At 50.6% G+C, this 17,454-nt stretch overlaps 1 protein-coding gene across 1 annotated transcript; it reads right to left on the reverse strand.

The window, feature by feature from the left end:
• Positions 1-316: 316 nt before the first annotated feature.
• On the reverse strand, positions 317-2,771 carry ArgRS-m (arginyl-tRNA synthetase, mitochondrial). Its single transcript, XM_003743426.2, has 5 exons — positions 2,766-2,771; positions 2,283-2,423; positions 959-2,149; positions 616-800; positions 317-535 (listed from the first exon to the last, which is right to left on the reverse strand). Exons 1-5 carry the CDS (start codon positions 2,769-2,771, stop codon positions 409-411), a joined length of 1,650 nt encoding a protein of 549 aa, XP_003743474.2. The 3' UTR covers positions 317-408.
• Positions 2,772-17,454: the final 14,683 nt, after the last annotated feature.

A 17,454-nucleotide genomic window follows, 5' to 3' on the forward strand; every position in this document is an offset into this window, starting at 1 on the left:
TGGTCATATAAATTGATGGTGGAAGCGTCATGAAATTCGCTCAATGAATCCTTCCGAGACACTGGTAAAAGCCGCGGCAGGGGTCCTGTGATCGGAGCATGCTTTGAAACATATCGTTCTCGACGAGTCGAGCGAAAACGGTTGAGACAGGGAGTGAGTGACTCTCCTCGTGGACTATTCGAATGAAAACATGTCTGCGTCCTCTGCGGTGAATCCTCACATGTGCCGGCCACAGTTGGATTTCGCTGGAATATCTACACGCTGGCCCTACCGATTCAGTTCGCAGATGAAAAAGGAATAGGCGGCAGGCTCTGCTCGATTCACGATTATTATTCAACAAGAACAGCCGCATGACTGCGTATAAAAATACTCTACAAGGTAAAGGAGTCGTTGACGACAGAGTCCTGTTCACATTTTCTTCACAGGTCGGAGTCCCAATAATCGTAAACCTTCCGCTAGAGCTTCCTGGAGTCTGACGAGTACGAGCAAACGCATCTCGGCTAGTTGGAGAATTTCGTCTTTGACTCGCGCGCTCCTGGAAAAATTAATGGGATGAAAGTTTGTACTGGAGAAGCGAAGATCAGGGAAGAGTAAATTGACCGAAGGAATTCTCACTTAAATGTTCTGTTGATCACATGTCTCAGCTGGAACAAGTAGAGAACCAATTCACAAGATTCGAGAGAAGTATCGCTCCGCAACAAACACTCGTCGAAGCGCGCCAGATGGAGAATGGCTTCTCGGATATTTGGATCTTCTAGAAGCTTGCAGAGCTGATCTTCATGGAATTTCGGCTCGACGCCCTGAGACAGAGAAAAAAAATGGAGTCCCCAGCAGTGACGGCGTTCCAGTGTTTGGCGATTGATCTCTTAAACACGTCTTCGCTTCCCCAGGTTGAAATTTCTCAAGTGAATCGATGTCCCTCCACATGAAATGTACGACTTCAAGAAGTCCTACGAACCTTATTCGTCTCCAGCAGAGTGCAGATCCGCGCGTGAGCGTACTGTAGCGCGATCCCCGAGTTACCTTTCCACGAGAAGCAAGTCTCCCAGTTGAATGGAGCTGTCCGACCTAGTCGACGAGAGTCCATTGTTTTCACGAAGAGCGCTGACAAGCCCAAATCGAAGGCTGTCTTTTCCATCTCCTCCCCTGCCACCTTCGTCGTCTGGGCGATCTTCATGCTCTCTAGGGCTCGTCTCGCCGCTTCGTCCAGTACTTCTTGCAGCAACACGACCTGACCTTCCCTCGTGCTCAAGCCTGGGATCTTACTGAACTTTACGTGAACGATGTCAAAATCTCCTCTCCGGAGGACTTTGAGACAATCGTCCAAATTCTGGAAATGCTCAGCCTGGGAGATATCTGTCACGTACAACAGCGAGTCGGCATTGAATTTTTTCTTCCGGGAGATGGCCGCGCAGATGTCCCTGGTCAGATACAGAGTTGACCCGTTGGATTTCACTAGGGGAACGAATTTCCCGGCTTCGGTGATCAAACCTCTGAGTCCATCTTTTTCGACTAGAAGTTTCTCCCTCGTCATAGATTCGACTAGATCGAGAGTATCTTTGTGATGCGCCGATTCGCCTTGGATGAGATCAAACTTTATTCCTAGCTTGGCGTAAATTTTGAAGTACTCTTTGAGACTGATGTCCCGGATCTTCCACCAGAAATCCTTGATTGTTTTCTCGTCAGCCTCCAACTTGGCGAACTCGTCGAGTGCTCGTTGTTTGAAGGCTTCGTCAGCTTGTGACATTTTATTCCCCTTGACATAAACGTCCACCAAGTGGTTGAGAGGATCTTTCCTGAGACGATCTTCCGAACCGATCTGTTGGAATGCTGCACTCAGGATGCCAAACTGCGTTCCCCAATCTCCCAGGTAGTTGATGCGCACGACCTCATCGCCGAGATACTGCTTCAGATTCGCCAGGTAGTTACCCAATATCGTTGATCTCAAGTGACCCACGTGGAAGGGCTTTGCTATGTTTGGAGAGCTGTAGTCGACGACGAGTTTCTGCGTCGGGATATTGTGGAGAAGGATGCTTGTGACATTTTTGTTTGACAAGATGCATCGTGCGAGATCTTCCCCTGTGAAATTCTCGGACGATATGGGCTTCAGGCTGTTGATGTTTTCCGTTTCGAGTTGCCTTCCGGCAGCCTGCGGAGAGAAGATACCTGCTCGTTGAGAGATCTCGATATCTGCCGTGGGAATCCGAGGACCGAAGTCAAGCACACGAACTTCAGAAATCATGGGAAGACCCAGAGGAGAGGAAAAAAAGTGTCCTACTTACTGGAGTGAAATCGAGTTGGCAATCATTTGTGGATATACAACTGAGCAGGGCTCGGGTGGGCAAGTCAGTCTTTTGTGCGGTTTTGCGAACCTTCTCAGCTATCTTGTGCTTGAGATCGATGTATGTTGGGGATCGGCAGAACTATGGAGAGACCATCCAAGATAATATTTCATCGACCTCATTGAGTTCGAATCCCCTGCTGACTCCCTGAGCCGGCACTTTTCTTTTGCGGTCCCGACTGATTACTGAGTATGGCAGGCTGCCGATGGGATTCATTCATGCATGCCTATGATGCAAAAATTCAAGAACGATTCCCAGTATGCTCTGCATCGAGGGATCCGTATCGTTGAGCTCCAAACTTTCCTAGCGGAACAGGAAACATCTCACAACTGTTCGAATGAATCGCCGGGCTGTATGACAGTTGATTCGAGGACTTTGTCCGAAGGCGAATAACAAGCTCCCTGCGCTCTTTTCTGCACTCACCCGCATCTTGTCTGGGTCAGGATCTCATTCAGGATCGCATGTTGGAATTCAGATAGTGAGCACAGCGCAGATATTTTATGACAGCGGTTTTATCCACCGAGCATCTCACGTGTGGACCCTCAGTCCCGTTCGTTCACTGCGCGATCTCCCGAAAGGTGCCACAAAGCTGGCCACAGCTCTGTGGTACATTTCGAACGAGAGAGCACGGAGCACCCTTCACGTTCAGAGTAGTGGAGGGATTATCTCCGGCTAAAGACTTGAACAAGTACCGGCTAGAGATTGTGCGCAGTCAGAGTAGCATTCGGGGAGATTTCGCCGCGACAGAATATGGTGAGTTCATAATGTGTCAGTCAAGGGTCTACCATAGAGTGGCCTAACGGGACAGAGCCACTGACCCGCGCACTCGCTATGGAGGATTTCTAACGGGACAGATGGTGTCCATCTGCGAGTGGGTACATCAAGTTCGGAGCGGTCGAGCGAGCTCTGAAGGTTCGGAGCGACCAGCTCTATCGACGCTCACTCTGGAGGCATTGACCAGTGAGGCCGAGAGAATCTCGAGTTGAATTCGGATTCCGGATACAGCCACCTCCGTTTTCGGAGAGGCTCATGTCACATGTTGCACGGTGGGCCGCCTGGGTCCGGCGAATTCGAACGATACTCCAACCATGCTTACGGTATACGCGAATATTTCCTGTATTGTTGAAGACATACGGAGTTTCAAGTTGGGATCAAGACCCTCATTTCTTCATGGTATCATTACTCCTAGACCCCAGACTGATTTAGACTTATTTTTCGTCGATAGATGTCTGAAGGAAATATTCTAGGTATCGTCATAGGCGCGGAACGGAGGTTCGCAACGGTTGAGTCGCCCTAATAGGGAGAAGCTCAGAAAGACGAGATTACTCGATACCGACTGGAAATTCTTTCACGCTCACCGAAGTTTCGTGGTTATGTCCATCTTCCGGATTTGCGCAGACAAAGAGTGAGTCAACCTCCGCAAATAGGCTCCCTGAGGATAAGCTTGGCGCGTGCGACGTCCGTGGACATACTGAGTAGGACTTTCGGTATCCGGCTCAGATCGCGCGAATAGGCGCGAATACAGCTCTAGGTTCTCAACCGGGTGGGCATCGGCCAAGAGCTGCTCCTCATTGAGGATATATTCGCATGATTGTATCGAAGATCGAGCTGCTCTGACGCGGGGACTAAGCTCGAAAGAAAGATTACGTGTAGCCAACCTTGTTCACCGCTCGACACATCGCAAAGGAATATTTGGGGAATCATGGATCCCGAGACTACCGGTGGAGTTTCAGGACTGAGGCTCTCGTGGAGGCCGAAGGGATGGGACTCGCACTATGCATGAAATTACATGTATGAGGTTGTGAATGTTCAAGGATGAGTTGACGTGTTCCGGAGTTTTGCTTGGACCGATGCGAGTCTGTCCACCTCCATGAGCATGTCGACAGTCCGCCGAATGGGGTATTCTTTTGATAGATGTTCGACTCGTTATTGTCGAATCCTTGGGAAATCCGCCTGTTCTTTGGTCGCCGATCGACAGAGTTTCGCATTCCTCCCCGAGTAATGCGCCTTCGATACTCCTATCCGTTTTATGCGCTCCGTAGATGTAGTGTAGGTTCAGCTCGCGCGGGTTGAGTGATGTCAATGGCCCCGACCGCGGCAGCGGCGAGCCGAGCTGGAGGTCGGAAATCTGTGGTACTTTTGTGGTGGCCGCTGCGAGGTACCACAGCAGACGAAACGGCGGCGAGTGCTTTCAGTTGTTCGCTGGAGGATAGCTGTTGTATTGTGTGTGTTTGTTGTTGATGCCTCCTGCTAGCTGTGCTGCTGCTGCCTTTCTGCTGCCTGCTATTGGCTCGTAGTAGTTCTCTGTTGTTACTATCGTTGGAGGTGGAGTTGGAAACCGAGGCGTAGCTTTGATTCCTGTCAAACTGTGTGGTAGCAGTTTAGGCGTATAGTGGAGGTACGTCTGGGCATCGGAAACCACGGTTTCAAAGTCGAGGTACGTTATTGAGGCGACGCTCGCAGCAGATCGCTGTATTCCGTCAGCAACAACAGTAGCATCATCAATGAATCTATGTTCACCGATAGAGGAAACTTCACGGTGTTCTGATGACCCTCTTGGCTCTCGAAGTCTTCCGTCCTCCCTCTCGGACACTCTCGTTTGTTTAGCTTCAAACCTCTATGCTTTCGGAGATGGGTTGGCCATCGAGGCGTCCAGAGCATTTCCATGAATCGCTTGGTCGTTACAGCAACAGATTGAACGTGGGTCACCTGAAACTCTTCAGGCAGGGAAAGGAACGGCTTCTTTTTCTATCTTCACCTTCGAGAAGGACATATTTCATATCTTCATCCTGTGCTGATTGAACTCCTGAGGATGTCGAATTGTCTCTGTATCTCCCGCCGTGACTACGTTCATCAGTTGCTTTTTCGGCCCGAGCAGAATCGCAGAATCTCATAATGAAACGCCGTGGTTTTTCCCGTGAATCGCGGGACACGAAGTTTATTTCCGAGACCGTAAGACGGGCTTCTTCTCATGGGCCAATTGAGTTTTTCGAGATACCGAGTAGCTTGAATCGATCATTTCTTTCGAACCTTCGGCTTTCCTTCTCTCATCCTCTTTGATTTTTATCTATCCTCCTATTCAGCGTGAGAGTTTCCCTTCTATTTCTGTTCTCAATTTAACATATGCCTAACGAGTTTGGCTTTCAGTTTGTATCGTTTGATTTGCCTGTTCTCCTATTCGATACACTCACTACGGTTCGAACTCGGTTTCGGTTCACGGAGATGTGACAAGGCTCGCTCCATCCGTCATTAGTTTTGAGTTCGTTGCGTTTTGCGTCTCATATGTTGCTCTAGATCATGGGTAACTTTGATAGAACAAGGCGTCCACGGGAGTGCGATCCTCTTTCGTAGCGATGGGATCGACCGAAACCCAAACTGGTGAATTATACTTGAGATTCCGGAGATCATCCATCGAGAGTAATGATAATTAGCGATCTCAATCGGATGAGGAGAACCGGATGGGAAATCGAGGAGAGGGGAACCCTCGGTGTGGACAAGTCTTGGTTGATGCGTTGAAACGACGCAAGTCTTCCTCCATGATCACGATTTTCTCCGACGACTGATATCTCGGGGATAAGAACGAAAAATATAAGTTTTGAAGGCATGGAGCCTTTCTCGATGCTTTGAATAAACCTGGAGGACTCGATCGATAGTGAATTATTTGGAGCGTATTGTGCTAGAAAGGGCTAGAATTCTGATTCGATCGCTGAGAGCGATGTCTTCATGCGGTGGACCTCCGCCTGCGGCTCCGAGAATAATTTTGAGGGTGGATTCGGTTAGCGAAGGAAAGCATCCAACAAACTAGTCTTTATTCTTTCGGAAGAGCGGGAGCTTCCATTGCGGATGGTTCCGGATGATTTAAATTAAAAATGGTAATCGGGCGTGACATGCAAATGCTTGCGCAGCGCCGGGAGGAATCCGAGGGTGAATCCAACCCTTCTCGCTCTGGCAGCACTGCCTTATCCCTCGGATATTTTACCCTGCAACGAAGCGCCGAGAACTGAAATTAGAGGCTTGTACGAGAAAGCAAAAAGATGTTCCCTTCAAAGCGATCTGACTGAGACTTCCGCAGTCTGCAATCGGGAGGGGACATACTGGCCATGAGATCATGAACGGGGTGCGTTTGGTCTCCGTCGGAATACTTGGGCGCGGAACTTGTAAGATTCGCGAGCGTTTTTTGGCGCCAGCTCATCATGCAAACGAGAACAGTCCATGAAATCTGTTCGTCACCGCCAGACGAGAGAATTCAAAACGAGGATTGAACACGCAAAAGAATCGAATATGAGTTCTGGGCACCTGCCAACGAGTTGCAAAATGATGAGATCGCGAGGCATCCCTTGGAGCGAAGCTTCTCCAGGTTTTCAACGTCGAGTCGAGACGATCGAATGACGATGACCTTGTCTTGCAGCCGACGCGACGGCCTCGCAGCTGCAAGCGACTAAGTGCGGGTCCGATGGCCTTGTGAGGTTGCTTTTGACGATTGTTGCGATCGTTGCTGCAGTGGGATGTCACGCTACCAATGTGGGCTTGTATCATAGGGGAGCTCGAAATTCCAAAGCAAGCTTCCTCCACACCTACACTGCTACGTCGTGGAGGCTATGACGACTTTTACGTCAACCCTGAGACCAGCCGGATGAGAGCGTAGTCTCCGACGCGCGCGATTCAATCGACAGCGGAGCTATTGAGACGAGCGAAGAGAGAGACTGCTAGAGGTGTCGAGCTGTCTAGCATCAGGAAGCATGCCATACGGACAGAACAGACAGCTCACGTTAGGCTTCTAGAGCTCAAACTCATTAATTGGCCATCTCGTATGATAGACCTAGAAAGGGAGTGCGCGGAAGTGACCCACCACATGGTCGGTGTGGTGTCGCGCCACATGGTATTCTGACTGATTATTCGATGGGTGCCCGCCTACACTGATTTCGGCATGTCGGTTTCGATATCTCATAGAGCGCGGACGGTCGATAGTGGCGATCTGAATTTAGAGCCCTGCCGAGAGCGTTCTATGTGGAGGTGCGCGAATGATCCGCTCGCTTCCAGAGCAATTCACGTGCAGCCATGATCAACAGTGACCAACCTTCTTCGCTCTTCATCTGATCATTCTGCTGATTCTGCTTTCAAAATTCTTTCGCGATGTTTGGGAGTGAAAAAGAGGGTCGAGGGTGCACGAGCGGAGACCGATCAAGATCTCAAGAACCCTTGAGTGCGAAAGACATTCGTGTTTGCTTCTTGGAGTTTCGATTCCTACTCACTCACCGCCATCTCTGGTCTTACTCGCCGCCTAAAAATCTGTAGTCGGTCCTCGAGAAGCGCTACGCGACCCGATCGGTATCCCGATCCGGTTATCATCGGGCCGTGATGTCGAATTCCTCCCTCGGATATGCGAAAATGAATTGGGGAATCTTTTTTTTGCTGCTCATGGGCAAAGTTGGCTCTCTAATGGCATTTGGTCGACTTATCCCGCGGCTGTTCGCTGGGGGGGGGGGGGCGACATCTCAATCACGAGCCACGTCGGACGAGTTGCATAAACATCAGATTCCGAAGGGTGTATCGCATGTGAAACCCCAGATCGCTCGGAAACTCTCCCGAATCCTCCAGAGACCAGGCTCGAGTGACCGCGAAATCACCCCCTGACTCGCCAGGAGGTCCCCCTTCAAGTCCAGAATTGAAGCGATTCAATTTCCGATGCGTATCACACGTACGGATCCTGATGCTCATGCAAGATTTCGGGGCGCTCTAATCGAGCTACTTCGACGAAGCTTCACGTCGGCGGTAACGGGTAGCGGCAGCGAGGTGGATCCGGAAGAACAACTGCGCAGTTTCGAAGCAGCTATTGAACCCGAAAGCAGCGTGAACGAAAGACCCGGTGAACGAACTCGTTCAGATCGTGGTTTTCCGGCTCCTTCACCGTACTGCGGATGTTTTTCTGTCGAAAATATTCTGAGGGAGCTCCATCCTCCAACGCACGTCTTCAGGCGGAGCGGAATCGAATCAGGAGGAAATAATGTCGACGAAACATTTGTGGAGCTCCTTTTCGGCATTTATATCTTCTTGGTCTCTTGCTACCGCGGCGGCGGAGTCCATCGTCGTTTCCTCGCACTTCCGATTGCATGACTCTTTGCTGATCGATTCTGAAGTCCGCTAGTACTTCTCATGAGCCGCGAGGGCCGCGGCGGCAATGGCCGACGTATTTTCGGGAGACGAGAAACGCCGGTATTTCTGGGAAGTTCAATGGGTTCATGATGGGTGTCTTCCGCCAACGAACGCCGCGTTGACGCAATCACCTCGGATCTTGGAGCCGCGCTTTTCTGGAGAAGCATACGATGCTGAATCCCAAGCTCGATCGGCAAGACTCCCGATTCCCATGCTTGATTTCAATTAGATGTCGAACTCCGCGAAAAAGAAAAGGCTCAGCTTACTAAGACACTTTCGCGGACCACGAGGGCAAATTAACGATAGAAGCATCGAAGATCGAGCGGCTCGACTCCGAGAGACAAATTCTCGGAGGTAGTTCCCTTCGATTCAGCTGAAGATTTATTTTCGGACTTCACGTTTCGAGATAATTATTCAGATCACGGGTCCACCCTAAAGACCGGCTATCGAGAAGGGATCGAGGCGCTCCGGAGTTCCTGTGGGCACAAGCTGACAGCCGAAGGCTATCTGATACTCGATTTGAGCCAATGGACATGAGACATAAGTCGTCATATGTGAGAAACCCGAAAGCCTGACGGAGGTAGCTTTTTTCTCGCATGTTCCGCCCCCGCCCCCATTCACCTCTCAGGTTGATGTGATCGGTGTCGAGAGGCTTCGAAGGGTGTCGCAAGTCCGGCTTAATGATTTGAAGTGAATTCAACGGCTGAAATAGCCTGTATCACCGTCATGATCCAGCTTCGCAATCTCTCCCGCCTGGCAGTGACCAACAACGATTTGTCTTCAACTTATGTATGTTAGTCGTAGTTCGTAGTGGCCACCATCGCCCCTAAATGGCTGCATGAAGCTGCTGTTTACTCGTTCGCTCATTGTTTTTTTTCCGCTCTCAGTCGTCATTCAAGTCCATGTTGAAGTCATTGGAGGTAGCAGTTACGTTTTTAGCGTGTTTGTCGCTGTTGAGTCTTCCGGCTTGCTGACTGAGGGAGGTTGACGAAATCAATGGGTTCGCATTGATGACGCGCGTGACCATGCTTGTTAAATGGGAGCTGCGCGTGACGGAGTGTACCGAATATCATCTACGAAGTACCGGCTACATTTCTGCGCGATTGTATTCGCCTGCTCGGAGTTGATCACCATAAATGCAAATGATACTTGATTTTGCTGACTTTGGATCTCTTGTCCGGTCGGTATGTTAATGATGCAATGTTACAAATCCAAGGCATGAATATACGACTCTGGGGAAGTAGTCGACGACATCGGTACCCGGCCGCCGTCGAATCGGAATACGTCACGGCTCCCTAGATGCGTTCTTGTGAGAGAACATCAGAGAAGATCGACTCCCGATCCCGACCATGGAACGGGGGTCCCGGAATCAAGAGTTGCTCCTTCGGAGTCAGAAACGAGAGAAGGAAGCCGGAATAATGATTCACGACGATGGGCGACTCCTTCTCTCGCTTCAGCCGGGCGGCGTGTTTTCCGTGTGACAGTTTTTAGAGTGAGACTCTGTGTCGTCGGGAAAACGCGTTGCGCTGATGCGACGACCCTCTCTCCAGTGCGTTGTGAGCCCCGGCTGTTCGCTCGGCTTTCTACATAGACATCCAGCTTTGGCTGTGATGCCAGCCTGATATCGGACGTCCGACGTGACTGACTGATCGAGCCTAAAATTTGTGCCTGTGAATGCGGAACCGAGCCTCGCCACGAGGCTTCAGCTCGGGGCCGGTATCGGGAAGCTAGATCTCGCTATTTGATAATCGGTCAACTCGAGTGAACTTGAGTAGAGCTCCCACCGTGAGTCCGGTCTCGCCCCTCACCCCTGATTGTGCTCGGGTCGAGTCGCGTGAGAAATCGTTCCGGAAGGTTCGAGCTCTAATCAGACCCCCGAATCCCTCGCCCTTCCGAGTCGCTTTAAGGATGGGGAGGTACTAGAGAGTCGGATTCCAGATCGGAATCAGTCTAATTGTGGGTGCTTGTCGAGTGGACGACATCATAAGTTCCCTTCGGACTGTTCGGACGAAATGGTCTGCATTTTATGGTGTGACGTTGACTCGCCCGAAGGTGAAAAGACTCCCAACGAGACAAAGGTAAGCGGGAGGATTCGTGCTTGCTAGACGTTCGGCATCGAAGCGTGCAGTACGCCGCGGATCGCTATGATTTCACAGAGACCATTTCTCCTAGAGATATGATACAAGGAGGAAATCTCGGGATCCCATCGTAAGACCGCGAACGACGAGATCTGATAGAATAGATTGTGATGCACGCATGGGGATTGCTCGCCAACAGACATGAGCAGTCCGGTCAGCTGAGAATCTCGTGGTCTCCAGAGAACGAGATTTTTCAGAGCTTCCGGACACAGACAGATCTCGTTTGGTTCCGCGCGGGTCGCGGAACATCCATTAATGTCTGTCGGAAGGACTCCAACGTAAATATGTGATGCCGACAGCTAATAGATCTGAATGCTTAAAATAGTGCTCGTCGAGAGCGTCAGAAATTCTTGGTTCCTCTCAGGTGCTTTTTGGGACTGGCTCAGTGAGTTCTTTCAACACACGTCAGTTATAGCGCTCGCGGCCATTTGTTTCCCTCGTCACCCTGAGTACAGATGGCCGGTGTTTACGTCCTGACATCGTGTTCCATTCACAATTTGACCGATTTCAATGCGTTGATAAATTCGTTGCCCGGAAACGACTGTCTCGCGATCTACATACATCCCTGGGTCTCAGCCCTCCTGCGAACTCGGAAAAGCGCTGGAAATTGAGAATATTCCCAATTTCAGTCTGGCTGAATCCACGTTGGCCCAGCTGCATATTCCCGAAACGCATCATGGTATCAGGCTCGTGAGCGCCGATCTGAAAACCCGATGACATTGTCGAGAGATAGGCAACACAGCTTGACACATGTAGGTTTCGGCCTCACTGACATAGTTGCACCATTCCTACGAATAACTCCCATTTTGTGCCGTCACTCATTTCCACGAGCTCAAATTCCCCGCTGCCGAGAAAACTCTGGTCCTTGGGGGCAGACCGAGGTTTGTTAGTGCCCAAAACTCTTCTCTGGACGGAAGCGGTAGGCTCGCATTGCGATCGAAGCTGAGTGGCTGATAATTTTCAGTTATCGAGGGAAATCGGTGCCGGATATACTCTATCGATGTTTCTCCACGAAACAATGATTGCTATAGTCGCACTCTCTGCTCGGAAATTCTAAACTCGTGGAAGGTACGCCGAACGCAATTCCTAACATCAGCTGTGCTCCAAATCCATTCCATAATCCAGAAAATAGATCTGGCTGATCTGACGTCGGCTACGCGCCTATTCTGCTGTGCATCTGGAATCGCGACACGACTTGTCGGCTCGGCTCGACTGGCTTCCATGAGCGTATTCAGGAGCCTCTGTCCTTCTCTAATCGACTGAGGTCTTTTTCGGAACATATCTTACCGTATTCGCAACAATCATTACGATGGTCTTGACGACCAGATATTCCGGAAGTTTTTCGGCCAAAAAAAACGCTTCCTTGTTTGTATTTCGACGATCGACTCCGGAACTCGTTCTAGTCCAAATCACGTGGCCATCTTTTGTACCTATACGAAGAATCGGTGAACTGTTATCGGCCGAAGCGAAGGGGGTACGCGTGAACGACTCCCGTCTACAAATAGTGTATTCTATTTTGCCCTTGTGGAGGCAAGACGAGCCTTAAAAATCTGCGAAAGTTTCCACGACAATGCGTCGAACACGGATAACGCCATTAACTCCACCGAACAGTAACCTTACTGGCAATGGTGACAACAATTCGCCCTGTGATCGCTAGACCCTAGCGGTGTAGAAGGAAATGGATATTGAGCGGCTACCGCGCCACCACTCATTTCTATCGCTACCTGTCTGATCCCGGGCAGTCTTCCGACCGGTGCGACAGCTTTCCGTTGGTGATCCCCGTAGGGATGAATTTCGGTTCAAACCCCGTGCAGTAACTTTCGATACTTTCAACCGGACTATTCGATGCGCGAGGGTTAGCGGGAAGAAAGTCTCACCAAACGCCGGGAGACGCGAATGGGGGGGGTATCATGTGTCGGAACTCGCCTTATGAATCGACCGACCGGATTAGATCGTCCGACTACGGTTCCGGAGAGCCCATTGTTTCAATCGAGTCACTATCGGGGTGCTCGTCCCGGGTCTCATAGTCCGCGGAGACCACTCTCGGTGTTCGCAAATAAAACGAACTGCGGTTCTGATCGGGATCGACTTCTGTAATAAACATCGAACATCAAAGAACCCTCGCCCGGCAGCCTTCGCGTGTCGGTCGAGAGCTCCTCTGCCGTATAGGCTGCTCTCCATTACAACTTCCGCAGCGGAGACTACATATATGGATTATTATCTCATGTTGAGAAGGCTGAAAATGTTTCTGCCTGTCCGTAGAACGATGGCGAAATATTTTAGAATGGCGAACCATCAGCCTGCTCGGATATGCTTGCGGTGCTCTCTCGTCGAGGGAACGCCGCTCTAGCAGTGCGGCTCGAGGAGTGCCAGCTGTAGAAACATGTAGGAAAATGTCCGTAGCGCTTTAGCTGCTACTCACTCGAGCTTGTGATTTGGATTCCTTATTGCTCTCGGAGCCTCTGCACTGATGAAGTCGCAGGGTGGGCTCCGTAGCGGACTCGGAGCTAAGCATTGCCGGCATGCAGAGAACAGGGACCATATCGCAGCTCGCCGACACCCTTCCGCGCGTCCCCCCATTGAGGGTTCATCTGTGTCGGCGGCGCATGATTTCGAGAGAAATCTCTCCGCAGTTCCGAATTGTTCCGTATTCTGCGTAGTGATGAGAGGTCTCGGACAGTGCAGATGGAAGGGGGTCTCTCCTTATTGATAGACATGGGAACAAACAGCTCCTACCGGAGAAAGTTGCGCCACGAGCTACTAGCGGAACTGATTCCGGCAGTAAATCCGCGATCTTATTTGTCTAAGGATGACAAGCTAGCGTCATGCGGCTCAGATCATTCTGCTTGATTTCTCCTCTGACGAGCGATGGATGGACTCTTTGTACTTTCGGCTTGCACCACTGATTCACACGCGGCATTTCCAGCTCGTCGCGAGTCCTCCGAAGTCGAGACTTCGACTTTGAATTTGAAGGTCTCTCTCCCATTGGTGCGGCGGTGTGCTTGAACGTCGAAAACATGTTACGCAAAAATCAAGAACTCCGCCGCTGTGGACAGAATCGTTTGCGATTCAATGCTCTCGTGATCGAATCTTCATCATCTTCAGATTACGCTGCCGTCGGAAATTCCGCATCGACAAACAGCTGATCCTTGGAGCAGGTGCGAAGCGATCGGGCGTCGACCCGAGCTTCTGGAGACGCGCCGCGTCGGCATCATTTTTCTGATACCGATGAGCAAGTGACGCTGAATCCTCGAATATTGAGTTCGCTCATTCCAGACCGAGGGAATTCCCAAAGTCACCGCGGGTAGTGAATTGGCATATCTGGAACTTTCGAGGTTGCGGTCGATTCTCATTCGGAGGAAGGTCCTCGAAGGATCTGTGTCGCCCGCAGAGTGCAGGAGCTTTCCCGGTCTTAATGCGCTGTATTCGCATTGCGAGGAAATGATGGTCGCTGACTCGGTTGGAAAGGAGCGCAGGCAATGCCTCTCAATCCCTCTTCTTCGCTTTGACCGTCATAATAATCATCGGCGAGAACTAGCTTCCGGAGATTCGATTCATAGGATGGGAAATCGTATATGATAGTGGAAAACGGCGGAAATCGAGGAGGGTGGGAGCGACGGATTCGTGAGCGCGTTGGCTCTCTCGGCGGCGTAGGTCAAGCTCGGGATTTCGAATCCTCTCGATGATTCGAAGCAAGAAACGTAAACAAGATATTTCGTGGGATCGGGTCGCTGACCTTTAATCGACTCCGAAATCGAGACAAGGTCTGCGGCTCCCCTATCTGGATTGGCGGATTGGTTACCATGGGGTTGCTCGCGATCATATATCTCGATAGGAGGTATAAGATTATAGTCTCTAAGCGAAGTCGCGTTTAATTGTGTGCGTCGGGACGGGGAAACGAGAGGGAAGCTGTAAACTAGAGAATCCCGTCCGGAGAGTCATTCGCGGGCTATCGTGGGAAATTCCCCTTCTGGAACAGTATTGTGCTCGTGTCCGACTGCACTCCTGCAGTCCTGATATCAATGGGAGCTCGCCGAGTAGAAAAAACTGGGAATCACTCACGGGAGCCGCCATGGACATACATGGTATCCCGAATATTTCTCGGAATATAAATTCAGCGAGAGTCGGAGAAGAAAATCTTGGATTCTGGGGAGAAAGTCTTGTAGAAACGCATGGGGCGCTACGGGAGCTCCTCAGGAGCTTCTGTAAGGTCTTATTTGCTTTCCGTTCAAAGTCTTCTGGTTCCGGAAGAAAATAACAGAGCTGTTTTTTCTTCTGAGATTTGATTCCAATCAGCTCGACGGTGCATCTGATTTCAGTTCAGTAGAACATCTCGGACGCACTCAGTGTGCAAGCTGTATATGAGATTATTAATGCGCAAAAGGAGTTCGTTCCGCTCCCTTGAATACGACGTATTGTTGTTGAAGATGTCGTAGCGCGTTTCATCGCCCGCCGCGAAGGTTTTCCTGTCCTTTGCGTAGCCGTCGTTTCGAGATTCAACTGAGATTCGGGGTGTTTGTTGCGAAATGGTCTCCTTCCCCGTACCGAACGCTGCGCGCCATTGCAGCCGCCACCGCTGCTGCCGCAAGGAGAGAGACTCTTTCCCACCCTTAGCGCTCGTTCGTTCGCCAACGGTATGAGCGACGCGCCGCGCTTCTGTCCACGCTACCGGTTATCCTTTCGGTGGTTCGTCGACAGTGCGGTGTTTCCCTTCGCGTCGGTCTCGTGCATTTGTCGCAAACCTCCTCCCTCGAATCGCTTGGTTGAGGAGTTCCTCACGTAGGAGATCACTCACGTCCTGTGTAGCCTCTGACTGTCCTCCCTCACGAACCTTCCAGCGGCATACGCTACGCGAGGGGAAGGTCCCTTGCGAGAATGTTCGCCGAGGAGCTCTCAGAATGCGATAGGATGGATCTCCGGTTGGAAGACCCTGCCGTGCGGCGTATCATCTCGAGCGAACCAAAAACCGATCGGATAATGATAGATTTCAACCGTCGCGCGTGAACCGAAACCGTATTCGAATTCGAAGTGGTTGAGAACCGTGGACGATTAGCTCTGCAGGGAAGAAACAAAGAACCAGGAACCGAAAGCTCATGAGAACATTTGCAGGAACAGGATCGATTCGAGGATCGATCCAAGCCGGTGCTGGTTTCTTGTTGTGATCGCTTGCGAGCAGCGTCTATGTGGAGAGTGTATCCACCGTGGATTCTTAGCGATACATAGAGTTTTCATCTTGAGTGTGGATTGCATGTGAAGGCATGTCCTCGACAGGAGGATATCATCATAGCCAGTATTATGGCAGGAGCCCTATTACTACGAGGAACCGAAACTTCGTAAGTGTGAGCCCCCTTCATAGAACTAACAAAAAAACAGGGAATGAAGAACTGTTTCTAACTCTGCGGGCGCGAATGCCGATGCTTTCGCTCCGCTTGTTGTTCAAGATGAAAAGCTGTCGGCGGGGGCTATCCTTGTTGTTCCCGTCTGTAATCGGTATCGGAGTCGTTGTGCGACCCGGAATTAATTCGACTGTCTTGTTGTCTTTCGTGTTGCCACTACCCGCTGCTTACAAGTGCGGTTGTCGTTACATCCTGAACATTTCTTGTCATGATTGAGTTGCTTCACTCGCGACAGATCCAGACTTTCTGGAGAACGCTATGGTCCCTCCGTACGATGTGGCATGGATAGATCCGTCCCCCTGCCTTTCCTTCCACTCCCCACAAGAGGTGTGATCGTCTTGTGGATCTGTCGGCAGACATTCGTGTGTTTGGCGAACTCTAAAATATTTCTCGGGACAGATTCGTTAGTCGGAGCTCAACTTGGGAGACATTAGCTATATGCCTCCTTCAGATGACGAAGTGGAACAGGAGGAACCAACGAAAGATCTGCCGACTGACCGACCCACCAACAGCGCGAATGCTTTACGCCTACGCGCCCCAGTGAACGACGGCTTGTTTTGCTTGGTGCTCCGGCCAAAGTTCCCTCGCTCCATTTGTCTCCGCTGTTTCATCCAATGATCCGTCCTCACAATTAGGCTTTCGGGTGCGACGGTAACCGAATGGTGATTCTTGGGCTTACTGGCTTGTAGGTTGGATCTGGGAACGATTAATTCGATTCCGCGATGTCGACGGGTTGAGCTGTCTTCGCTCCCTTGACACAGACATCGACGGGGATCAATAAAGGGAAGGCTTTATCCCAGTCAAAACCCGTGTTTTCAAACATTCCCTGCGTAGTAGACGATCCCTTCATTTCCGAATCCCTTTCGATGAATCGGAAACCTGGAGTGAGCGGGACGATTCGGATCGAGGACTCTGAGCAGCGCAGAACAAATCTGGCGCGTAAACCTCATGGACACGATTCAGTGCCGATGCGATCCTTGGGGTGACCTTCTGTCGAATTTCTGATGTAATAGCCGTGGGAATTTCGGAACGACATCCTGATTATCTGCACGTGGTGGACTTCAACGGCTCCGAATATACTGGCCTTCGCCTAAGTTAGGGGAAATAACCGTGCACGTTCGTTCCCACTCACACACCCTGTTCCTTCGATGAATTGGAAACTTCGCCTGAATCGAAAAAAAAAAACTTGAATAAAAAAATAACGAAGAACACAGCAGCAGCGGTGTCGGCCAATGTGGTGTGTTACTCAAGCTCTGAGTCTTATATTTTTCCGAACTAGTGCCGGTCCCTTGAAGATTTGATTCTGTTCGATTTATTCGAAAACTATCGTTCAGAGCAACCGATCGGATAGGATGTAGTTCTTTGGATATCCAAAGTTCCTGTCTGGTTTTTTGTTGAACCATATGTCTGACGGATCGAAACAAT

The sequence above is a fragment of the Galendromus occidentalis genome, unplaced genomic scaffold, assembly GCF_000255335.2.
Source record: "Galendromus occidentalis unplaced genomic scaffold, Mocc_1.1 scf7180000077446, whole genome shotgun sequence".
NCBI lineage: Eukaryota > Metazoa > Arthropoda > Arachnida > Mesostigmata > Phytoseiidae > Galendromus > Galendromus occidentalis.

What these genes read in the sequence shown, in the direction of transcription:
- ArgRS-m (XM_003743426.2), bottom strand. An exon ending in GCCAACTCGATTTCACTCCA is followed by an intron (nt 2,150 to 2,282) that starts GTAAGTAGGACA and finishes TTCTCTCCGCAG; the next exon opens with GCTGCCGGAAGGCAACTCGA. An exon ending in GTGATCAACAGAACATTTAA is followed by an intron (nt 536 to 615) that starts GTGAGAATTCCT and finishes TAATTTTTCCAG; the next exon opens with GAGCGCGCGAGTCAAAGACG.